Genomic DNA, 25,986 nt, shown 5'->3' with positions numbered 1-25,986 from the left:
CATTTCATTTGTTTCACTTTCCTTATGTATCTTAATGCTTTAGGAATTGGTTTTACATATATGTATATTTTGGAAAATTCTTGCATTCACTGTTAATACTGTTAGTTTACATATTTATTTTACCACTGTCAATTAGTATGCCAATATTTTTCTTAGCAGTATTATTTTCTTAATGAAAAACTGTTTTTTAAAATTGCTCTCTTGTCTTGTTAACATTATAGCTGGAGAATATCCAAATATTAGTAAACAATATACGATGGTGAAATATCATTTTTCCATGTATAGAGAAAATATACTTAATGTGAAGTCCACTCTACAAAAAGTTCTGGCATGTTGGGCTACTTATGTGGAAAACCTTCGTTTACTAAAGGCTTGTTTTGAGGAGACAAAGAAGGAACAGATGAAAGAGGTATTTTCAGTCTTATGGCATTTGCTTAATTTTAATTTTTTTTTTTTTCATTTTGTTTGGATACCCTCATTTTCAATCCAAAAACGAGAGACCAAGAATGAGTAAACAATTGTTGGAAAAATTCTCCAAAGTATTGGAAAGAGTTCAGGTTCTTTCTCCTATAATAGCTAAAAGGAATTTTCCTCCTTACTGTAGGTTTTATATACACACACAGAATTTTATTGAGGTATAACCCACATACACAGTATAGCATTTGGAAGATATATTGCTTAATTCCTTGGAAAGAAAAGACATGGAGTACTGGATAGCTTATGCTGCTGCTGCTAAGTCACTTCAGTCATGCCCGACTCTGTGCAACCCCACGACAGAAGCCCACCAGGCTCCCCCATCCCTGGGATTCTCCAGGCAAGAACACTGGAGTGGGTTGCCATTTCCTTCTCCAATGCATGAAAGTGAAAAGTGAAAGGGAAGTTGCTCAGTCGTGTCCGACTCTTTGCGACCCCATGAACTGCAGCCTTCCAGGCTCCTCCATCCATGGGATTTTCCAGGCAAGAGTACTGGAGTGGGTTGCCATTGCCTTCTCTGATACATTTAAAATAAATTAATAAATTAGAAAGTTTTCTTTACATTTAGGTGAGTACCTTTCAGTTCTAAAAGCTTTCTTACTTTCTAGAGGAAGAAAAACAAAATACTTCAGATTTATGTGGAGAAGTGTGGAAAAAATTTTGGTATAATTTATTATTGTTTTTATTTGCCATTTGTGTAATAACCTGTTTTATGATTTTTCTTTGAGGTAGTTTTCTTTCTTTCATTTGCTTTCTTCTGTTGCAAATAAGTGTAGACAACCTCTCAGATTAAACATTTTCCATATAAAAGCTAAAGATACTGAACAAAAAACAGGCTGTTCGTATGAAAGTAAAATTTCTAATAAATGTATGAATGCAAAAAGAATATTCGAGTGAGTCATTACTTTTCCCTATAACCTATATTGATACCCAAAATTCAAATCTTTGGCTTTCAACAGGTCTTCTGTCTTTTAAAGGTCTTTTAATGAGATTCACATTTCTTTGAAAAAATAAGACTTTAAGCCTTGCAGTTTCCAAACTCGATGCTGAGATGCCCTGAGCTACCAAAGAGAACTCTTGGGTAAATTTAAAATTTGAGGGAGAAAAGCAACATCTGTCTGTTGAACAGCACACAAATTACCACTAAGCTGTTTGGACCTGACTAATTATGAATGAGAAGTGTTTGGTACTTTTTCTAGCTTAGGGAATCCTTGAAAAAATTTCTGAGACATTAAGGGGGCCATGAACTGAAAAGATTTGAAACCTTTGCTCTAAGCCTGTCAGCTGCTTAGAAAAATAGAAGAACATCACATGCTTCTTAAAAGTCCAGGATCAAGAATGATGACAGACAGCTGCTGCTGCTGCTAACTGCTTCAGTCGTGTCCGACTCTGTGCGACCCCATAGACGGCAGCCCACCACGCTCCCCCGTCCCTGGGATTATCCAGGCAAGAACACTGAAGTGGGTTGCCATTTGCTTCTCCAATGCATGAAAGTGAAAAAAATAAAGTGAAGTCGCTCAGTCGTGTCCGACTCCTAGCGACCCCATGGACTGCAGCCTACCAGGCTCCTCCACCCATGGGATTTTCCAGGCAAGAGTACTGGAGTGCGGTGCCATTGCCTTCTCTGTGACAGACAGCTAGCAGCTGCCAATTGATCCAAGGATGAAGAGGTAGCCCAACAGGGAGGGTCAGAATCTCTGCAAAATCTTCACACTTACTTTTGCTCGAAATCAAGCTCAGTGAAGATCTTTTATGAGTAATAGAAAGACAAATATTATGTCATTAAAATATTGCATTGTTTATATGTTATATAGGTTCCCTTTGAGACACTCTCCCAGTGGAATCTACAACATACTACTTTAAATGAAGTGGGAAATTTCTTATTTCAAGTCAGCAATGATGAAGTTGGATCGTCTATTTCTAAAGAACTGAAGAGGCTGAATAAAAGATGGAGAAAGCTTATTACAAAAGCTCAGCCTGTAAGGTTTTTTTTTTTTTTGCTAACAGCTTCTTTGAGGTATAATTCACATGCATACAATTCACTCATTTAGTGTGAATTCCTCAGTGGTTCTCAGTATATTTAATGTTGTGCAAGTCATCACCATAATCAATTTTAGAACATTTTCATCACCTCATAAAGAAACTTTGTACCCATTAGCAGTCACTCCTCATTTTCTCCCAATGTCCCCAGCTTTAAAAATTGTCCTGTTCTGGGTATTTCACATAAAGGAAGTCATAAGATATGTAGTCTTTTGTTTCTGGCTTTTTTCACTCAGTGCAGTGTTTTTACAGCTCATTCATTCTGTAGTGTGCATTAGCACTTCATCCCTTCGGACCAGCAGAGCATAATCTGCTGTATGGACATGCCGCACTGTGTTTATTCGTTGACCGGTTGACGAACATTTGACTTCTTTCCACTTTTTTGACTCTTACGAACAATGCGGATATAACCATTCATGTTCAGCTTTTTCTGTGGACGTTCAGCATAGATTTTTAGTTGAACTTTATGTGCCATTAAAGAGTAACATAAGCATTTTTGCCTGTTAGATTTCAAAGCCTTTGAAAACATACAGCAAATTTTATCTTTATATTTAATATTTGTTGTTGTTGTTTAGTCCTAAGTCATGTCTGACTCTTTTGCAACTCCCCAGACTGTAGCCTGCCAGGCGCCTCTGTCTGGGGGATTTCCCAGGCAAGAATACTGCAGTGGGTTGGCATTTCCTTCTCCAGGGGATCTTCCCAACCCAGGGATGGAACCCATGTCTCCTGCATTGGCAGGCAGATTCTTTATCACCAGGCTACCAGGGAATCCCTATATTTAGTATAGTGCTTCATAAAAGCACATATTTAAAAAATAATTTTTGAACTTAAATGATTATTCTCTTATTCTTAATAATTTGAGACTGAGGTGTTGTATGGGAAATTTTATAATGTTCCTAATAAACCCTAAAAAAATTGTTTTTAATCATATATCTTAGAATAAAAGATATAAACATTACATTTCATGACATTAATTTTTCATAGGAAGTGAACCTGCCACTTATGAAATTACAAGATGAGCCCTTTCTTGACAATTCTGGAAATATTCAGCTATCCAAGGAAGAAAATCTAGCTGTTGGTTTTTCAACATATAGGTCAAGCGAACTTCCTGAAAACCACAATCAGAATATTATGGTAAATAATCATATTTTATGTAGTTCCTTTGTATTGATATATGGAAATAATTTAACTTTGCTGTTTTTTCCTTTGGAAAACAACCCATATTGTTGAAACATAGATAAGAAAGATTATTAGATAACACTTAAAGTATGGTCATTGTTCAGTAAAATGCCCAAGTGGAACCCTCACGCAGTGGTCATCAGTGCCTAAACAGTAGCCATAAGCCTCTAGCTTTTATGGTTGTAGGCTTATGGATTAAAATAAATAAAAAATTTGAAAGGAAATAGTAAATAAAAGCCCTGTGCCTCTAACTCACTGAAGAGTTTGCAGACACACAGAAGCAGTCATGCTTTCTGAGCTGTGGAAGTGCAGTTTCTGTTTTCTTCAGATTACTTCTGACTAGTACTCAGTTGTCCAGCTTTAGGCTAGCCTCTGGCCTGTCTTGCATCCTTTCTGTAAAATGGGGGGAAGTAAAATCTTTATTTCCTGCTGTGTTGTGTAATTCAGAGGGTGACTTTAGATTATAGATAAGAATATGGAAAAGAAAGAACAACAACAAGAAATCATACACATGTATGGTGTAGCGCCTGTGATTTTGGAAATATGCCCCCTTCAGAAAAATAACTTATACAACTTTAAAGAAAATACAACTTTAAAGAAATAAATTTATCTGGCTTTTGCCAGTTGCTGTGATGGAGTGCCTGTTTTCCCATCATTAGGAGACCTAATTATGGAACATCTTGAATCTGTGCACTATGCTCTTCGTATAGAAAAATACAGAATATTTTTCTCATACATTTAAAATGTGATCTGATTAAAAACAGCTTTAAGAATTTGTCATATAAAACTGTAGCATATCAACTTATAGGATACTGAGAGATTATTAATGGGAAAAGACAATTTTATTGAAATTTGATTCTGATATTTCACAACTACTGTTACCAATGGCTAGCTGTATTTAATTAAATTGTATACCAGTTTTAGAAATGTGTTTATAGAGTCAATACTATAATTTTCTAAGCTCTAATCTTTCCTGTAAAATGGAAATAATAGTAACTAACTGATAGGAATGATATCCTTAAGAAGATTTTGTGAATAAATCTCTTAATTTTTAAAGTATTTATATTATCATAATGTATCATTATGTCCAAAAAGTAGATCTTAAATCATTAAAATATGTTGATTTAGCACTCTCAGGGGGAAAAAAGCAATATAATGTGTTTATTTTTATTTTTTTGGCATAAAAGTTCAGTATGCATTTTAACTAACTTTTATAAAGATGCTGTTAAAACATTGAGTTTAAAAAGCAGCCATTGTTTTTGAGACTTTAACTGTTAAATTAATTTAATGGTAAATGATACCATTTTCTCGAGTGATAATTTTGAATGTTGTAGGCTGGGGAAGTACATGAAAAAGAAAATGAAGACTTTTCAGGGCCACTGAAAGTGGCTAAAGAGGTTGAAAAGCTCATTGGACAAGTGGAAACCTGGGAGGCAGAAACCACGTCTGTTTTGGATCTTCTGAGACAGCAGGATGATGTAGAGACCTCAGTGGAAGAATCTTTGCAGGTATGACTGTAACAGCATTAACAAGACAGCTTTTGTGGCTGTAGGCTTATGGATTAAGATAAAAAGTTTTAAAGGAAATAGTAAATAAAACCACTGTTTGAATTTTCTTTGTTGGGGTTTTTTAAAAAAATGACATGGAATCTCAACCCTGGATCATTTGCTGTGATTTTGCCTGAAGACAGAGGATAGAGTTGAAGACTAATAATACCTGAGGAATTTAAATTCTTGAACTGATTTTCCCAGCTCCAGAGTGGAGATTAAAATATTCTCTTTCATCAGAGGGCAATGAGATGAGTGAGTTCAGTCTTCCTATAGCTCAGGGCAGTGTGAATATAAGAGACGATGCAATCTACTCTTGGAAAGCTCAGCCCCTGTGGAAGCCACTTTCCTTTCTTACCTGATGCAGGGAGGGGGCTGCATGTTGTTAAAACTCTGTTCTGTCTTTATTCTCAGGCAGTTGACGCATTGAAAAGCAATGAGGCAAGAGTGTATTTTAATATCACTCAGTTCTTCCTGGAAAGAAGTTACAATTGAGGTTTTACTGAGTTCCAGCTCAGCTATGAAATTTATAGAGCATGTCATACATTATAGCAAGATGGCAAGTTCTAGGAGTAAAGAATTACTTGTTTAATTCTTTTGACTTTTGAAATTCTTTTCTACATTTTGAAAAGGTGTATATGAATAATTCTGTGTTTCATTGTTCATAAGAGTAATACCTTTCCTTGCTCTGAAAATATTATGTGAACTTAACCTGTGCCATCTGCTGGTACTTTTCTAATTTTATTTATCTATTTATTTTTGTAACTGAAATTTCTTTTAGTGTAATAAATGAGTGAGAAATGAAAAATTCAGTATTTTTAAAATATTGAATTTTTTAAAAAATCAAAGGTGTTAAACAGTGAAAACACAAACATGCTGGAATATACTTCTGGTAAGAAAAAGTTAAGTAAAACTTATGGTTGCTGGGAGGAAGGAGATGGGGGAAGGGATACTTAGGGAGTTTGGGATGGACAGATATACACTGCTAGTTTTAAAATAGATAACCAACAAGAACCTACTATGTGGAACAGGGAACTCTGCTCAGTGTTATATGACCTGAACGGGAGGGGAGTTTGAGGGGAGAATGGATACATGCATATGTTTGTCCCTTTGCTTTCCACCTGAAACTGTCACAACATTGTTAATCGGTTATACTCCAATACGAGATAAAAAGTTTGATGAAACAAAAAAAAATGAACAAAGGTAGATCTTTATTGGATCAAGGTATATTGTTAATCAAGAAATACAAGTTGCTGAACAGTATGGGTCATGTGTTTTTAGTATTTTAATACTAAAACTCTAAATACTTTTAGTGTTTTTAAAAACAGTTGCCTTTTGTACTTTATACTTTTAAATCTATAGAAAAATATCTGTGAGCCCTCCTCTGAGTGTATTTCCTGGTACATAGTAGATATAAAGTACATATTTTTTAAATGAATATGCAAATGATTGATTAAATGACGAGGGATGGGGAAGAAGAAAAACTTTTTATTCATGTGCTCTACTTCTATTCTTGTTGAAGTATTTTACAGGAACTTTTGTTACTTTTATAATTAAAAATAGAAAAAATTGAAATTACAAATCAATGTGCTCATTTCAGAACATTTAAATAATTTATAAAAGTATAAAGTGAAAGTGTTAGTCACTCAGTCATGTCTGACTCTTTGTGATCCCCTGGACCATGGATCCATGGGATTTCCCAGACAAAAATACTGGAGTGGGTTGCCATTCCCTTATCCAGGGAATTTTCCTAACCCAGGGGTCAAACCCCGGGTCTCCTGCATTGCAGGCAGATTTTTTACCATCTGAGCCACCAGGGAAGCCCATAAAAGTGTAAAGAGGAGAATAAAAATCACCACAATTCCTCTGTTCTATGATAAATAAGATCAATATTTCCATAGTTGATATCACACAATATAATTTCTATTTTATAGAAATATACCTATGCCACCTCTGAGTTGTAATTTAAAATTTTTTTGTTGTTTTGATAACTGAAAAGTGGTGCCCCATTATTTTAATTTGTAACTTATTTGATTACATGTAAGGTTGAACTGTCTTTCATATATTCATTAGCCATTTGTTTCCATGAATAATGTCTTTGTATTTTCTGAATTTTCTTTGGGATCTTAGTATTTTTTTTATTGAATTTATAAGCTCTCTGAATCATGACTCATTTTCATTTGTATGGCAAATATATTTACCAAGTTGTTGACTTTTAAGTTATTTTATTTTACATACAAAATTTTTGTATTTTTATAGTCATTTCTGCCTTTAAAGGCCCTCCAAACCCAGGGAGCAGATCAATTTTCATGGATAATTTCTTCTCTTTCTAGTTTCATGTTTTATATATAATTTTCTAATTCATCTGAAATTTATTTTTGGTATCTTGTAAAAAGCATGGTTCTAAAAAGATGTTTTTCCAACAGCTGTTTTCTCCAGTAGCATTTATTGAACTCCTTTCTGACTGATTTGACTACGTGAATAATTTCACTTTAAGGTTTATTTCTACTCTCTCAACTTATTTTCTCTCTATCGGCATTGTATTCTTCTAGTCTTTATTTTATCTAAGTGCTTAGTGTTTAAGAATAATACACAAAAGACTATGTTGCTCAGAATCTGATTGTATTAATATAAATTTTAAAATGAATTTTAAAAATAACTTTTTTAGAATATAAATTTGCCTCATTTTGGATTAACAGTTAACTTTTTATGATTTCCTGATGAGATTATTAATATGTTTAACATATAATCAGAATATTTATTGTTATCTCACTCTACTTATAGCATCTTATTGCCAAAGGCTCTATGTATGAAGAGCTTGTATCTAGAATTGAAGACACTTTACAAATGGATGTACAACATGTTTCAAGTCAGGAGTCTCTCCAACATGTCCTCACAGCTGGACTTCAGGCAAAGATTCAAGAAGCTAAAGAGAAAGTCCAGGTCTCTCTTTAATCTTCCCTATTTACTGAATTTAGTCTTTAAAACCAAGTAGTCAATGGGAGGGCAGGACAGAGAAGGGGATTGCCTTGTAGTTTGAAAATTTTTTGCAAAATATTAATTTTCCCTTTTATTTCTTTATAATTTAGAGCATGTTGGAAAATATCAATATAGTAAATAGAATATTCTTATGTCTAGTGGGAAAATATGAGTTGCTACTCAAGCTGTTTTTCAATTTATGAGTTTTCTAAGAAGTTGGGCCAAGTGTTAAGTTGACAATTTTCTGTCATTACAGATCAGTATGATAAAATTAGTAGCTGTGTTGAAGAACTCAACTGATGTTTCCCAAGACCTGGATGTCAGGCTGAAGGTGGAAGAAACACAGAAGGAACTTGAATCATACATTACAAGGGCTGAGCAGTTACTTGGGCAAAAAGAGAGCCAGAGGGGACTAATTACAAAATACAAGGTGGGGCTGTTTCAACTATCACATGTAGGGCATTTTTCATTACCTCATTTACAATCAAGATGTTTCCATCACTGTAATTATAATGAAGTTATCATAACTTTTAAAAAGTCCTAGTTTTCTATATTGTTCCCCAGAGACTCTTAAACATTCAAGTGATTTTTTAAATTCAAATTTTACTGTAGACTCACTGAATGAATTCAGTGATATAGTGTACAAAGCATGGCTGACTCTATGACACTGAGCAAGAATTTGATTTCTCTGGCTTTTTTAATCAATAAAATGGACATAATAATTCTAGTCCTATTCAACTGCCAAATAAATGAAAACAAGATATGTGAAGAAGCTTTGAGCGGTTAAAATTCCCCAAATGTAAAATAAAATTATTATTAAAATACTTTAATCAAAGTTACTAGGGACATATACTTATCAGCAGTTAAAGATCCAGTAATAGTTTGCATGGAGACAGTGTTTGGTTGACTTCATGGTTTGATAGGCAGCTTAAGATGGTATCAAAATCAATGGTAAAAACTACTATGTATAAAATAAATAAGCTCCAAGGATATATGTGCAGCATAGAAAATATAGCTATTATTTTATGATAACTTTAAATGGAGTGTAATCCATAAAAATATCCAATCACTCTGTTGTACACTTGAAACTAATGTAATATTGTAAATCAGTTATACTTAAAAAAGAAAAATATGTCCAAGCATATCTAAAGCAGAGACTCACTATTAATTAATACTGGGAGGCACTGGGAGATATGAAATAAAAGTAAAACAAGGTCTCTACCCTTAGACATCGGAGAGGTAGAGAAATATATGTTCCTTCATTCATCCATTCAACATTTACTAAATTTACTGAACATTTTAAATGGGCTAGGCATTTTGGGAGAGATAAAAAGAAGTAAATCCAAAGCAGAAATAGACTACCAGACATAAAAAGCAAACTTATGTTTACTAAAGGGGATAGCAGGCTGGGGAGATAAATTAGGAGTTTGGGATTAACATATACATACCTCTATATATAAAATAGATAATCAGCAAGGTCCTACTGTATAGCATGGGCAACTCTACTCAATATCTTGTAATAACTTCAGTATCTTATAATAATAGAAAATAATCTAAAAAATAATATATATATTATTTTATATATATATATATATATAACTGAATCACCTTGCTGTACACTTCAAAGTAACACAGTATTGTAAATTAACTAAACTTTAATTTTTTTAAACAAAGATGAAGTCAATCAGTACTCTGTGCTACTGCACCCAGTCTTTCCAGGAAAAGGGACTCCTCCAGCAGCCTCTCTTAATCCTCCTTGTGGCCTCCTCCTCTTGTCTGGGTTCAACCCTCTTTTGGCTTTCTGGACTGTTAACCATACTGGACCATAGCACCAGCTATTTCAACATTGCTTCTCCCACAACCATCTTATTCTGTTTGCACCTTGTCAGCCACCAGCTTTGCCCAGTTCCCACTGTCTTTTTTTTTTCTCCCAGTTTTACTCCTGGAATGCTGAGAGTGCTGAACTGAGCTAGAGTCAGTGGTTCTTGTAAATAATCACTAGGCTGGATTTTAAGAGGACAGATACAGTCAGCTGAGGAAAGAGGGAAGGGAAAGAAAAAGCAGAGGCCTCAGGCCCCTTCTCTACCAGAGGGAGGAATTACAGTGTTAGTCCTCATACCACTTTCCTCTTCCTGCCCTTCTTCCTTTTGAAATCTGAAGCCAAGGCCTCCTCCTTTTTGTCTCTGGCATTTAGTAAAATAGTCCCATTTTCACAGCAGAAGCAGAATCCGTGCCTTGCTAGTTACTGCCCTGAGGCCCCAGGGACTCCTGGGACACATGAGTGGCAGGAGTTCCCTGCCCGCACATGGGGCTAGCATGTCTTCCCTTTCCATAAATCTAGCAGTCCTCACAGAGGCTTTAGAGGAGGTCCCTGGGGCTCAGACTGTACCTTTTCTGCACAAGACCCATGATAAATATGTAATAAGTAAATGAATAAATCGCCAGCCTGCTTCATTGCTTTCTCCCTCAGAATTAGTTTCATCTTCTTGTCTCTTATAGATTTTTCTGCCCTTTCTTAGACACTAAACTATTTTCTGTTCTGTTGTTTGATGGTTGCCTAAGCCGGGTTTCTGTTCTTACAGAGTATTATTGCCAGGCAAGATCCTGTAAGAGTAGGTAAGTGTGAGATGAGGAGCAGGCATGTTCCAGTCTATGGGACTGCCACTGGTGTGGGCCCTAAACAAGCCTTTGAAGTCCATGATAAGAGGATGTCGCCTCCTTGCAGCATAAAGTGATTATGCACAGTATTAAACATTTGCCACATTACCCCTACTATAAACTGTGTCTTATTGCAACACTGATATCTAATACAAGCTGGTATACTCTTTGGACTGTATTACTTATGAAGTGTGGTCATCTGCTCAATACTTAAGAACTTTAGAGGATACTTTGCCAGTGGCTCATAATAACAAGCCTTTTAATTGTTTATGAAAGGGACCAAAAACTGTTTGGAATATCAAAAGGAAGTCTCTGTCTTGGCCTCAAAGGTGTAACTATGTTTGAATAATAAATATTTGCAGTTCTTTTCAAAAGAAATCAAAGCATACAAAAGGGAGATCAAAAAAAAAAATCAAAAAAAAAACCAAAAGGGAGATCACCTTCAGTCTACACCTAAAAGTCTCCCCTAAATCTTCAAGTAGTCTCCATGGAGTCCTTTCCTGGTTCTCCCTGTTAAAATTCTCTAAAATTCTACCTGTTAAATTAGCTTTGATAACATGGCCGTAGAATAAGGCTTTCATGCTCTTGTTTGTGGTTTTTGTTTGTTTGTTTTTTTAGGAAGCACTGATAATTTCTAATACTAAAAGTCTGGCCAAGTATTTGAAAGCTGTTGAAGAACTGAAAAATAATGTAACTGATGATGTAAAGCTGTCTTTGGAAGAAAAGAGTAGAGACATTTGTGCCAAGTGGGAGGTAAGAACATGCATGTATGTCTGGGGCTTATGATCCTGATATTGATCCTGATATTAATATATACACATGTAGAGTTTCATAGAAAATATGGGTAGGCTTTGGTGGCAGACAGACCTGGATCCAGCAGCTAATGAATGAACTTGAGCAAGTTGCTTAGCTCCTAGGAGTTTTATTGATGAATTGGGAAAAACCTCACTGACTTGGCAGGATTGTTGCAAGGCTTTATATAAAGCACCTACCACAGAGATTGTTTTTGCTAAATGTTATTGAGTATTAAATATGTGTGTGAGTATATGAAGAGAGAGAGAATAAAGTAATATAATTGAATGTCTACTGTTAAAGGGTTTCTTAAAACACATTTAAAAATAATCTTTTAATTTTAGAACAATTTTATATTTACAAAATTATTAAAAAGGTAGTAATAATGATACAGAGAATTCCAGTGTATGCATGCCCAGTTTCCCCAGTTATTAATATATTAATATAGTACATTTGTCATAAGGGACTAATAGTACATTATTAACTAAAGTTTAATTTCCACCTAATATCCTTTTTCATCTGTTACGGAATCCCATTCAGGATATACATTGTAGTTACTTGTTATTTCTCAATAGGCTTATAGCTCTATATTTTATATATATTTTCTCCCAGTCTACCTCTTTTTTAATTCTAACCATGTCTTTCACAGCTGAAACACATTTTTAGTTATTAGAAAGAAAAAAAAATGTTTATGAGTTTTAAAACATCCTCCCCAAAGATATATGCATGAATCAGAATTACACATAAATTCATTTCTATGCTTGGTTACCACAAATATTTTAATTTTTTAATGGAAATCTTCTCAATATATCCTGTTTCCATGGTTAATATGTGTCTTTGATTTTTTTTAATAGTCTCTTCATCATGAAATGTCCCTATATATTCAACAACTAAAAATAGACATTGAAAAAGGAAAACTTAGTGATAGTATTGCAAAACTTGAAAAGCAAATCAATAAAGAAAAGAAGCTAATTCGCAGAGGAAGGACCAAGGGTCTCATCAAAGAACATGAGGTAAAAACCTGTTTTCATTCAAGTTTTGTCATCACTGTGGGGTTTATCCTAAATGGTTTAGTAAGTCCTTGGCTAGGATTAAAACTGCTCTGAAAATTACCTCAGCGCTTTTGTCCCCTGGGGTTCATCCCTTCTGCAGTTGAAGCTCTATCTAACCAGAGCCTGCGTGTCTTGTTTTTTAGAGGTGAGAAGAATTCAGCATTGACTTCTTTTTTTTTTTTTTTTTTTCATATATCTCAGTGCCCCTTGTCCTCAAGACTCTGATTACAAACATGTCACCGTCTGTTGAAGTTCCCGTAGTTACTTTTGTAAGGACTCGGCATCCTCTGAAGCACAGCTTTTGTGAAAGATAGTAAATCAGGATATAAACCAGCCTGGGCCATCTTATGGTCTGTTTTTGGTCCTCATCCTATTTGATTGCTTTTGTATATTTGACAGTCCCGACCCCTCTTTTCATTTAAACTTTCTACTGCTGTGGCTCTCTCAATATCCATCTCTCTTGCATTTTATTATTTTGCGAGAGATCCTTCTTTTTACATGTTCTTCACAAATTTTCCTTTTTTCTTCTGATATCCCAAAGCTTTTGTTCTGGGGTCTCTGTTCTTGGCTAATCTCATGCTTGCTCCAGGTGACTGTACGTACTTTGGTGCTTTAACTGCCCTCTCTGCAAGGAAAAGCCCAGATCCTTATCTCCAGCTGAGTCCTTCCCCCTGAAGTCCAGATTGTGTCTCTGAGTAGTAGATAGCACCAGAGTTCTTCAGAGACCTCCACTTCAGCATGTCCAAATCCAGCCAATCTTATCTCAGACTTTTCTTCCTCTAACACATCCTGGTTATGAAAGACATCGCTGTCTCAGAACTCCCTCCCCCCTTCCTCTTCCCTCTTCCCTCAGCCTTGGAGTCAGCTGCCAGGTCCCATCTGTTAATCTTCAGAAGAGCTGCTGCTTCTCCTTCCTTTCCATCAGTGTTGCTACTTCCCTTAACCTGGGTTATTTTTTCAGTGCGATGGTGGTGGCATCATTTTCTGGTCCCGTCATGAGAGTGACCCATTGAACCCCCCTTACTCTCAGGACATCTCCGAACTCCTCAGAACTCCATGCAGGCCCTTCACCGTGTGGCCCCAGGATACATCTTCAGTGCCCCTTCTGCCACGCTAGACTCCACGTCCTTTTGGAACATCTGGAGCTTTTCCTGTCTTGGCTGCTCCTTCTGTTAGGCACGACCCCTCTCTCCTTTTCCTTGGAGGACTCCGTGCATGTTCTTTCAACCTCTAGCCCAGATGGTTCCCTCATGTGAAGGGGTTTTCCTCTGACTGCTTAAGGCAGGAGGTGTCTCTTGTCATGCTGTTTGCTCATTATTTGTGTGGTTACTGTGGGGAAGGAACAAGCTTTCCTCGACGGTTTAAGATCCTTGGTTGGATCTGGAAATTGAACCGACAAAGACAGATTAACAGGAGAAAAGCATACATATTTCCTTGAATTTTTTTAATGTGCATTGGAAACTTCATAAGGGCATAATGACCCAAAGAAGTGACTGGAGCAGGAATCTTGTGTACCTTTCAGACAAAGAAACAATACATTTGTGAAGAATTGACAAGACAGAGAAGTTTGGGCTAGGGGTAGTGAAATGGTGAAGAAATAACTAGGAAGAGAAACGTTATGGTACAAGGTTTCTTGCACATTCCTGTGGTCCCATCTCTGGGCTGATAAAACTCTGTCTCCAGTAAAAGGAGCTTTATTTCTTGCCCTTAGGCAGAAAAGGAGAAGCCTTTTCTGTTTTATTTTTTGACCACACTGTGCAGCTGGCTGGATCTTAGTTCTTGAACCAGGGATTGAACCCTGGGCCCCAGTAGTGAAAGCACTGAGTCCTAGCCACTGGACCGCCGGGGAATTCCCTCTGCATTTACTGCTGCTGCTGCTTTTTTAAAAAATATTTATTTGTTTGGCTATGTCAGGTCTTAGTTGCAGCATGAGGGATCTCGGTTGTGTATCTGGGATCCTTGCCGCTAATGGACTCGAGTTGTGTCTCATGGGCTCCAGAACTCTAGGGAGTCGTAATGAAGAATAATATAGACATACAGTTGGCAGTTGGCCCTAAAGGGATTCGCCACAGCCTAATGATGGAGTGAAGGAAACCAGAACATGTCATCCCAACATATGCCTCTCTGACACACAAGGAAATTTTTTTTAATTGAAGCATGGTTAATTTACAGTGTTGTGTTAGTTTCTGCTATGTAGATGAGTGATTCAGTCGTATGTAATTCCCTCTGCATTTACTGCTTCTTTTTAAAAAAATATTTATTTATTTACATATTGTATATATTGTTCTTCATTATGATTTATGACATGAAAATTATTTTTTGCTGAAGGCAAGTATGAAGCAGAAAAGGGACTTCCTTGGTGGTTTAGTGGTTAAGAATCCACCTTCCAATGCAGGGAAAATGGGTTCAGCCCATGGTTGGGGAACTAAGATCCCATGTGAAGTGAAGTAACTAAGCCTGTTCACCCCCACTACTGAAGCCCTAGAGTTCCAGAGCCCGTGAGACACAACTAGAGTCCGTTCACCACAAGGATCCTGGATACACAATGGAGATCCCTCATGTCGCAACTAAGACCTGACATAGCCAAGTAAATAAATACTTTTTAAAAATAAGAGAAAAAAACAAGAAGTAAATGCAGAGGGAGTTTTATATATATATAATATATATATATATATGACTGAATCACTTGTCTGTATAGCAGAGACTAACTCAACATTGTAAATTAACCATGCTTCAATTAAAAAAATCTCCTTTCGTGTCAGAGAGGCATATGTTGGGGTGACATGTTCTGGTTTCCTTCGTTCCATCATTAGGCTGTGGCGAATCCCTTTAGGGCCAACTCTCTCATCTTTGTTTCCAGTGCCCACTCCCACACCAGGCACACTGGAGGGGCTTATAAAAGAATGTGTTGTTAAAGCCACACACATCTGTTCATTTCTAATCCTCATGGACTAATCATGTAAACTCATCGGAAACACATTTCCCACTTTATTTCCTCAATCAGGCCTGCTTTTCTGAGGAAGGCAGCCTGTACCAGCTTGATCATCACATGGATGTCCTGCGGGAGCTGTGTGAGGAGCTGACTTCTCAGAAGAGTCAACAAGAAGTGAGGAGAGTGCTCAAAGATTACGAGCAGAAGATAGAGAGGCTTCGGAAATGTGCTTCCGAGATTCATATGACACTGCAGCCCACCTTGGGAGGCACATCGAAAAACAAGTTAGTGCCTCATGAGAATAGCTACATATGAGGGAGAAATAAGATAAAGCCTTTTGTGAAGGCACATGACACTGAACATTATTTATTCTCTCTTAGGCTTCATTTTTTTCTCCTGATATCTTAATATGCAATTTTGATTCCTTCCTAGGGGAACCACGGATGCATCTAAGAATGGAGGAGGGAATACCCTCAGCGAGGTGCCATCTGCAAAATCAGACAATCAGCTGTCAGCTGAAAAGGTGTTAAATCTGGATAATGTGTTTTAGAAGTAAACCCAATAAGAAAAAATACCAAGAGTACAATAATCCACTTCTCATTGAGTGTTGGTTTTAATTATCTGATTGTTTCTATTAGCTGAGAATTCTCACTTAAATAATGTAAGGAAGATTGCTTTTCAAAGAATTAGAATACAACAAACCAAAGCCAGGACAATCATACTTGATTGTCCCCTGAGGACACAAACAGTTCTTTCCAAAAGTGACCATTTTGAACCATTACGAATACATGCTGCCTATGTGCGTTACTTTTGAGAACACAAGAAGGTTGAGCTTAATCTGCACAGATGCTTCAGCATCAGAGATGAACTAGTTCATTTGTCATGTATTTTTTTTTTTGTCATTTGTCTTTTTATCATTATAATGTCTTTTACTTTCTTTGGGAATTGGATTTTCTAAATTGTTGAGTTCTAGCTTAGTGGGGATTTGCTGTGAGTCTAGGCCGCCAGTCAGAAGGTGTGGGGCAGGAATGAGGTGTACTTGTTTCAGAGGTCTGCTCCTATTGCTATGCTGTGCTTCTGTCTGCCCTTGACCATGGATGGCTATGTGGTCACAAGCAGAGACAATGCTTAGGGGTTGGGAGAACTCCTCTATCCTGCTGGCATACCAATTAGAAGGTGAGAATCAGCCTGATAAATCTCCTGTGTCCTACAGGAAGACCTGTCTCTGAGCTGAAGTTTGGGGTATAAAGAATCAGTGATATCCATTTGTATCACAAAACTGTTTATTTTTTCCAGGCTATTAAGTATATTGAAGATAGTATGTTTACTCTTTTGTGTATTTGCTTAGGCAATGGAATTGGTTCAGAATTTTAACCTGGAATCCAAGTTGAAGCTGCAACAGGAGGAAAGCATCATGGAGAAATATGAAAAGGGTCACAGTACCTCTATTGACAGTTTACTAGAGAGGTAAACTGTTTTTTAAAAAAAGATTTTTATTTGAAGTATAGTTGATTTACAGTATTGTGTTAGTTTCAGGGGTATGGAAAATGATTCAGCTATACATACATACACATATATGTATATATTCTTTTTCAGATTCTTTTCCCTTATAGGTTATTAAAAATATTGGTATAGTTCTCTGTGCTATACAGTAAATCCTTGCTGGTTATCTATTTTATGTACAGTATTGTGTATATGTTATGGAGAGGCAAACTCTTTTAAACAACTAGAAAATCCAGCAAAAATCTTTTATCAGTGCAGATACGGTGTACTTTAAAAAGTTTTTCTTTTCCTTTAGTCATAATTTTTGTCTGTAGTCCAATATCTTAAGCAGAAATTCCCTGGGCTTTCCTCATGGACAATTGACAGTAATTTAAAAAATTTGGGGGTCTAATTTAAAAACTCAAGTAACTTTGCATTTAATTTTTTTCCAGGTATGATACACACAAAGGCACTCTTGAACTTTACCTGCAAAACAGCATTGCCAGAATTACTTCTGATTTCTCTAGTGACAAGGAAAGGAGTAGTGTTTGTCTCCAGGACAAACTGACAGATCTACAGGTAAATACTGAAAATATAACTAGAGGAGTTTTATCTTTATTAGAAAATAATGTCACCGTAGGGTTTCCCTGGGGGTCCAGTGGTTAAGAATCTGCATGTCAGTGCAGGGGACATGGGTTCAATCCCTGGTCTGGGAAGATCCTACACGCCATGGGGCAGCTAAGCCTGTATGCCACAATTGCTAAAGCCTGTGTGCTTAGAGTCTGTGCTCGACAACTACGAGAGAAACCACCCCAAGAGGAGAGTAGCTTTGGTGCCCACAACTAGAGAAAGCCCATAGGCAGCAGTGAAAACCCAGGGCAGCCACAAAGAAATAATACATAAAAACAAATAAATCTTTTTAAAAAATCGTAAAAAATCTTTATTACAAAAGAAAATAATAGCACCCTAAGTATAGAAAATAAAGACACCCTAAGTATTACACCACCATTTTTGTTGAGGTCCCAGATGCTAGATGTTTCTGAAGAATGTTCTGTCACCCATTTTCAGAAAGACACCCCAACCCAGTGAAGAATTTGGTTTCAGGTCCTAATTTATTGCTTATGCTCTAATTTGATATTTTATCAGAAGTTTGGATTCTGTTTGGAATGGAGATGAAATTGGATGAAACAATATGTTTGAAGTTTATTTCAACCAATACACCTTCTGGTTTGCTCTAAAATTAAGGATATGTGAAAAATCAGCCACTCTGAATTTCTGTTTCAGCCAGCTATCACCTTACCTGAATTGTCACATTATCTGTTTGATGTTGGTCAGTAAGGAAGGGGCAGGTAGTGGAGAGAGTGTTCACAGTATGTGATGGGTGACCTGATGGAGAGCCTTCAGAGGAAGTATTGCATCTGACTCAGGAGCTGCAGAAAAAACAATTTATCTAGTGGTGGGCATACCAATTGTAAGTTCTACAAATAAACATCTTCCTTGGAGTTCCCTGGTGGTCCACTGATTGAGAATTTGCCTGCCAATGCAGGGAGCATGCGTTCTGATCCTTGGTCTGAGAGGATTCCACATGCCACAGGGAAAATAAGCGCAAGTGCTGCAACTACTGAGTCCGTGTGCTGTAAATACTGAACCCTACTTGCCTTAGAGCCCACGCTCTGCAACAAGAGAAGCCGCTGCAGAGAGAAACCCATGCAATGCAACTACAGAGTAACCCCCCACTTGTTGCAACTAGAGAAAGCCTATGCACAGCAATGAAGACCCAGTACAACCAAAAATTAATTAATTAATTTTTAAAAGTCTGTTTCTTATTTAGTAGATAATCGGCATTACTGTGCAGCACCCTTGTATGCTTGGAGGTACATTAGAGTGAACCCTTAGAGAAGGCATATCCAGTGGAGAAAAGGCCAGGGGTGCTTCCTTCAATGCCTCTAATATTTTCTAGTTATCTTCCTTTTAAGATGCCAGTTCCTGAGTCACATTCTACCAAATGGCTCCTTTCTATTTTCTGCCTGAACAAGCAAAATTCATGTGTGAAAATCTCTGTTGTTCAAGTGATGAATTTAGTATGTTTTCATCACAATTAAGAAATCGCCTTTGAGACCTTATTCCTATGACTGAATAATAAGTTGATTAGAAAAACTGTACTAAATCCTTGGGGAAAGTGAAGGACAAATGATGCTGATGAACACTCAGATTTTACAGCAGTGCCTTCTTTTTTAAAAAATAGAACGAAGAGAAAGATTTGGAATAGTATAGAATTTTAGTACTCTTGCCTGGAAAATCCCATGGATGGAGGAGCCTGGTAGGCTGCAGTCCATGGGGTCGCTAAGAGTCGGACATGATTGAGCGACTTCACTTTCACTTTTCACTTTCATGCATTGGAGAAGGAAATGGCAACCCACTCCAGTGTTCTTGCCTGGAGAATCCCAGGGACGGGGGAGCCTGGTGGGCTGCCATCTATGGGGTCGCACAGAGTCGGACACGACTGAAGTGACTTAGCAGTAGCAGTTAGATGTTTGATAATAAATCATAAATTAATTTTATTCACTTCTTATTTGACAGAAATGATTCTGTTTTGCTTCAGTTTTAGTTTAAGGAGAAAAATGATTATCTAGATAAAACTAGAATAGCTAATAGAATATCTGTCCTTCCTTCTCTGTGTGTCTTTCTGAGTTGTATTCTGTGTATCTCACTTCAAGAAGGGGATTTGGATTCTTTGAAAGTCATGTTGCTGATTCCCTTGACTTCTTTCAGTGGATCCTCTGAGAGCACATTAATGTAATTGTTCTCTGAAGGACAGTTTACTTGTAGATGGTTGGAAGATATCTTTTCAAATGTATCTTCACGTGAAACTTGAAGATGTGAAACTTGCTTGTGCCCACAGTTGTGAATGTTTCATTTTGTAAGAATAGAATAATTGTGCCTATTAACCCATTCGTTAATCAATTATGTATTCCACACAGGTCTTAAAAAATGAAACTGATGCTTGCTGGAAAGAGTTTGAAATCACTTCATTGAAGTTAGAAGAGCTTGAGAGTGACATTAAGAAGCCTTTTATAGTTAAGGCAAGAGACAAATTAAAGGAGAAAGAAAGAGAGCTTCAGATGACTCTTAAGTCCAGGTATCATTCTGGGATCTATTAACCATTCATTTACTAAATTTGCTGAATTTGTTAATGCTGTTTTAAGCAAGGTGAGTATTATATTTTGGAGAAGGAAATGGCAACCCACTCCAGTGTTCTTGCCTGAAGAATCCCAGGGACGGGGGAGCCTGGTGGGCTGCCATCTATGGGGTCGCACAGAGTCGGACACGACTGAAGCGACTTAGCAGCAGCAGTTAGCAGTATTATATTTACAAAGTATGTTATTTTATTGAATTGTCACAGCAGGCATAAGAGAAGCTGATGAGGAAACTGCTACTGAAGGAGGTTAAATCTTAAAACCGGGTCACACTAGCCAGAAACTTAAGTGGAACTTAAGTTTTGTTGAGTTCTAAAGGCTGAGCTTCCCACTGTCTCCCCTTGAGGCTGAATTTGGGCACATCACGCGACTTCTGGGCCTTGATTTCCTCATTTCTAGAATGAGAGTGCTATTGTTTTTTCTTTACATATTCCAGCACATCTACCCATTTGACATCAGATGAAACTGAGGCTCGGAATCTACATTCTACTGATTCAGATTCACAAATTTCAAATTATTAATTAGCTTAGTCTTTGAAGGCTATTATATTCTCAGTAGTCAAGTAATTAGTATTCATATGAGTTTCTTTGTCACCAAGGCAAGGTTCAGTTACATCCAAGTATTTTATATGTCAAAAGGGAGGGAAAAGCTTAGTGTGTTTTACACCAGTTTTCTATCTAGTGCAGTGTCAGTTAAATTATCAAAAATACTTGGATATAGCAAATAGCTCATTTGCCATTGTGGATCACTGGGTTTGACTTTTAATGGATGATCTATGCATTTGATTGTATGTATTTTCATCAAATAATTGTTTTCTGTTCTTGGTTAATAATGGTATTGATATGTTTTATAGGATAACTTTCTGCTGTGTTTTCCCCTAATGTCTGGCTTATTTTTCACCCAGAATGGAGTCTTTAGAGACTGTACTGAAGATGGTGTTACCCATGGAGAAGGAGTCACTGCTTCTCTGTGACACAGACCTGCTCCTCCGTGAAATGGCCATTCAGGAATTTCATCTCACTGATGCTGATGACATTTATCAAAACCTGAGGGTAAATATAAATTCTCACAGTATATTTATGGAATTACCAGTTCTTCAGAGACCTATATATGTTTATGGATTTTTATTAAACATCAATAGTATTTCTTTAGAATATAAACCATGACAGAAAAACCTTCAATAATATAGACTTGTTATTTATTTCTCAACTCTTTAATTCCTCGCCAGTTCAGAAGTAGTTACCTTGGAGTAAATAAGAATGTATTTTCTTTGAATTAAAAATGAAGGCTTGCTAAGAGTTTGGGGGAGAATGGATACAGGTATGTGTATGGTTGAGTCCCTTCACTGTTCAGCTGAAACCGTCACAGCGTTATAAATCAGCTATATCCCAATACCAAATAAAAAGTTTTTAAATAAATGAAGGCTTGGTAATGAATGCCTTCTCCAGTGACTGAAATCCTAAATATCTGTAGAGACTCATATACTTAAATTATCATATTCTGTAGTTTACTTATACCCTGTCTCATCTTAAATTGAAAATATTTGCTTTATTTTTCAAATTATAAACAGGTGTCTCAGCAGATCAATCTGTAATTATTTTCCTTGCATCAATAATTTGATATACCTCTTTTCTTTTGGAGACCAAAACATCAGGAAGGCTATCAGATAAGAAAACACCTGGGTCATTGGATCATATGTAATTAAAATGTTCCTGCTGTCAAAACTGTCAACCTTGGTTAAATTGAGAAGCAGTTTTCTAGATCAAACCTAGTGACATAATTCTGGGTTAGTTTCTGTTATACAGTCTGTCTTTCTTCTACCTCAGTCTTTCAGCTTTTCTTATTACTTTTATTTTAGAATATCCAAGATTCCGTAGTAAAACAGATTGAAACATGTAAGAATTTGGGACAGTCAGGCAACTTTGCATTAAAGGAATTGCACCCCCTTGACCTGCATGCAGCACAGAACATTATTCTGAAACACAGAACTCAACTGGAAGAGATGAACCACAGAGTACGGAAGAGTAAAGATGCTCTCGAAGCTCTGGAAGATTTTTTGGCTTCTCTGAGAGCAGCTGAACTCTCTAGTGAGCTTCTTACAGACCATTCAGCCTCAGATTCACAGGGGGTACCGGCAAATACTTTGACGGTGGAAAATAAAGAGAAAGAAATTCATCGGATGAGAGACAAGGCCAGACATTTGGATGAGCATTTGAAGATGCTTGGTATAAGCATTAAAGACAGTGAACAGGGTGAAAACACTTCCTGTGAAAAACTTCTGGATGCTTTGTCCAAAAACTTATCTGAGACACGTTCTGGTGGGCAGGAGGAAGTCACTGAAGAAGACAAATTACTAGGGGCTTGTGTTTCTAAGAATGATGAACTCCTGAAAAATATTCAAGATGTGCACAATCAAATCAGTAAAATTGGCCTGAAGGATCCGACTGTTCCAGCAATAAAACAAAGGTAGGTATTTTTATCCATCTCCATGCAAGATGACATTTTTCTGTTGTTGTTTTTTTTCCCCCAAGTATCCATTAGGTGAAATAAATGCTTCCTATGTCTTTCAACTACTGTTCCATCCTCCTCTATTCAGGGTTCAGTGTTCTTTTTTGTAGACTTTTCAGACAAACTTCATTTTTGTTGATATTATGCCTTTACAAAGTGTTATGTAATTTTTTTCAATTTAATAGGGAAATAATTTTTTTCTTTAAAGTTTTCATTCTTCTGGACAAAGGAAGAGTGAAATAAGATACGTGTAAGATCCATGAGTTGCTGAAAAGCCTCTTGACTGCTGTGTATTTATTATGGAGTTGCCTTGATGGGGAGAAGTCCTGGGAAACTACACACATTTGATGATAGACAAGGGGAAGACGCACAGGCCACCTTGGCCTGACTTCTTCTTCATTGCTTGGGGACTGAGTGGGAATGCAGGGGACTGAGTTTAATAGGTAAACTAAAGTTCGTGTTGAATTTGGAGCGTCTCCAAAGTCAGCTCCGTTGGCAGCTGCTGTGAGTGCTGCTGCTCTAATTCTGGCATTCAGATCCTGAAAATGAAAATGTTAGCAAAAGCTAGCAAAAGAGTTACTTTGGTAGAGCTCCCCTCCCCCTTCTAAACCTCTCCCTTTTCCTGGCTTTTCTTCTGTCCACCTCTAATCCCTCAGGCTCAGTGCTCTCCCAGGGCTCTTTAGCTGATTAAGCTCTTCCCTCTGAAATCTCCCTGAGCTCTCGTCTCAATGAGACATCTGTTTCTGCAGTGCTCCAATTCTTAATAAGGCATGGAACTGATTTAGTTATTGATTGTTAATGCATTTACTATAGATTTATAAATAAATTAGTAATAAATATTAATTTATAAGTGAAAACTACATGTTGATAGATGGTAAGTTGCTTTAATTTTTAATTGAGTTATCAATAGAACAAGCCAGGCACTGTTTTAGGTCCTGGGGATATAGCAGTTAACAAAACAGACAAAAATTCTTGCCCTTTGTAGAGCTTATTATCTAGTGGAAAGAAGAAGATATACAGTATGTGTGCTGATGATAAAGGCTATGGGGAAAAGTTAAGCAGAGAAGGAGGAGGTGGTTGCAATTCAAAAGTGGTCATTAGGCAGTTTTACAGAGAAGGCTTTCACCATCTCTTGGAGCTTGCTCAAACTCATGTCCATCGAATTGGTGATGCCATCCAACCATCTCATCCTTTGTTGTCCCCTTCTCCTCCTACCTTCAATCTTTAGCAGCATCAGTCAGCTTTTCACATCAGGTGGCCAAAGTATTGAAACTTCAACTTCAGCATCGGTGCTTCCAGTGTATATTCAAGATTGATTTCCTTTAGAATTGACTGGTTTGACCTCCTTGCAATTCAAGGGACTCTCAAGAGTCCTCTCCAAACCACACTTCAAAAGCATCAATTCTTTGGTGCTCAGCTTTCTTTATGTCCAACTCTCACATCCATACGTGACTACTGGGAAAACCATAGCTTTAGCTATATGGACCTTGGCTGGCAAAGTAATGTCTCTAGGATTGCGTATGCATGTCGCAAAGTAATCCTGTCTATGTTTGTCATAGCTTTTCTTCCAAGGAGCAAGTGTCTTTTAATTTCATGGCTGCAGTCACTATCTGCGATGATTTTGGAGGGAAGTCAAGAGAATCCTGGAGGTCAAGTGAAAATGCCTTTCAATGAGGAGAAGCGATTAGCTGTGTCATATGCTGCCTACTGTTGAAGGAAGGAGATGATGGAGACTGGGACATGAGATTAGCAATGTGAAAGTTACTGGGTAGCTTGACAAGCAGTCTTGGAGGAGTGAGCGCCTTATTGGAGTGGATTCAGTAGAGAACTGGAAGAGAGGAAGTAGAGATAGAGAGAGTATCTGATAAAAGCAATTTAGACCTAAGCAAATGGAGTTAGCCCTGCCAGGGTTAATTTTTACATTAAAACCCTTAGTTCAAATGACTCTTCTTTGTTTCCGGGGGCTTTTCGTACACATTTGCATTCCCCTTTCTTTTTACCCCCTCGTGCCCTGCCTGAGGGGTTTGCAGTGTTCTGCCACCTGTCTCTTTTCCTCTCTCCATATCATCCTTTCTATCCCACCCATGCACACATATTATTTCTTTTTTCTCATATGCATATATACACCCTTTATAAGTGTATTCATCACTGAGAAATGTTACTGCTCATGGTTTTGTATGTCTGTTCTATTTAAAACACAAACTAGTTCTGGAAATGCAGAGCCTCCTGAACTCTGTCATAGGAATCTGTGATCTTGGCATAAATCTCATGAGGGCAAATTAAAGTTAGTGTGCTCCACGAATTACCCATATTTGTATTGAATCAAAATTGGCCAATATTGATACTTGGCAATTAAACTTTTCTCTCTCATGTTCAAGGAGAAAATCGTTAATCAGACTGGATAAGGACCTAGATGAATATGAAGAAGAGAAGAAACACTTGCAAGAAATGGTGAATTCTCTTCCGCAATTCAAAGATGGCAGAAACAAAGCCTTGAGTCAAAGGTGCCAGGACACAGCAGTCTTGTGGGAGAATGTAAAAACCTTGGTCACAGAATGGTAAGGAAAAAACATTCCTTCCACCAGCTAAAATTTTAAAATAGAGAATAATAATAATAAAAAAACCAAACCCCTCCCAAATCTGAAAGATTGTCTGTGGCACAGTTAACTTTTTGGAATTTGTATGTTAATAACACAGTCCCTTGGGCCTCAAGGAGAGGCCAACTTAAGAGTTTCACACTAAGCTCACTAGGCCAATGTCTGGGGCAAGACCTGGAATCCTAGGTTATAGGCAAATGAATTTAAAAGGTTATCTAAGAGACAGGACAAATATAGATAGTGTGTTTATAATCACTATTGCCCCATTTGTATTAGTTTTCTGTTGCTTCTGTAATAAATGGCCACAAATGTAGTAGCTTAAAGGCAGCATAAACTTATCGTACAGTCTGGGGGTTGGAAGACCTAAAATCAAGCTGCGTTCCTTGCCGGAATCTCTAGGAGAGAATCCACTTCCTTGCCTATTCCCTTTTCTGGAGGCCGCCTGTTATCTTCCTTGGCTTGTGTCCCCTTCCATTTTTAAGGCCAGCAGAGTAGCATCTTCAGATCTCAATCTCTGTCTTTCTTTCATCTCTGCTTTTGTTATCACAT

The 25,986-nt window shown here is 37.2% G+C and overlaps 1 protein-coding gene across 6 annotated transcripts in view; it reads left to right on the top strand.

Annotated features, from left to right (window-relative positions):
* Positions 1–25,986, top strand: part of SYNE2 (spectrin repeat containing nuclear envelope protein 2) — a 239,426-nt gene that overhangs the window by 21,703 nt on the left and 191,737 nt on the right. For all 6 annotated transcript variants that reach the window (XM_070377739.1, XM_070377742.1, XM_070377741.1 and 3 more), the window contains exons 10-25: positions 222–409; positions 2,289–2,453; positions 3,499–3,648; positions 5,028–5,201; positions 8,025–8,183; positions 8,476–8,649; positions 11,496–11,630; positions 12,524–12,682; positions 15,726–15,937; positions 16,086–16,176; positions 17,002–17,120; positions 17,588–17,714; positions 20,117–20,274; positions 21,237–21,384; positions 22,191–22,798; positions 25,219–25,398. In XM_070377739.1, coding sequence (XP_070233840.1) covers positions 222–409; positions 2,289–2,453; positions 3,499–3,648; positions 5,028–5,201; positions 8,025–8,183; positions 8,476–8,649; positions 11,496–11,630; positions 12,524–12,682; positions 15,726–15,937; positions 16,086–16,176; positions 17,002–17,120; positions 17,588–17,714; positions 20,117–20,274; positions 21,237–21,384; positions 22,191–22,798; positions 25,219–25,398 — 2,947 coding nt within the window. The remainder of the gene's footprint in view (positions 1–221; positions 410–2,288; positions 2,454–3,498; positions 3,649–5,027; positions 5,202–8,024; positions 8,184–8,475; positions 8,650–11,495; positions 11,631–12,523; positions 12,683–15,725; positions 15,938–16,085; positions 16,177–17,001; positions 17,121–17,587; positions 17,715–20,116; positions 20,275–21,236; positions 21,385–22,190; positions 22,799–25,218; positions 25,399–25,986) is intronic.

This window comes from Bos mutus, chromosome 10 (genome assembly GCF_027580195.1).
Source record: "Bos mutus isolate GX-2022 chromosome 10, NWIPB_WYAK_1.1, whole genome shotgun sequence".
In the NCBI taxonomy this organism is placed as follows: domain Eukaryota; kingdom Metazoa; phylum Chordata; class Mammalia; order Artiodactyla; family Bovidae; genus Bos; species Bos mutus.
The sequence above is the reverse complement of the archived record's forward strand: the minus strand, read 5'-3'. Positions and strand labels throughout refer to the sequence as shown.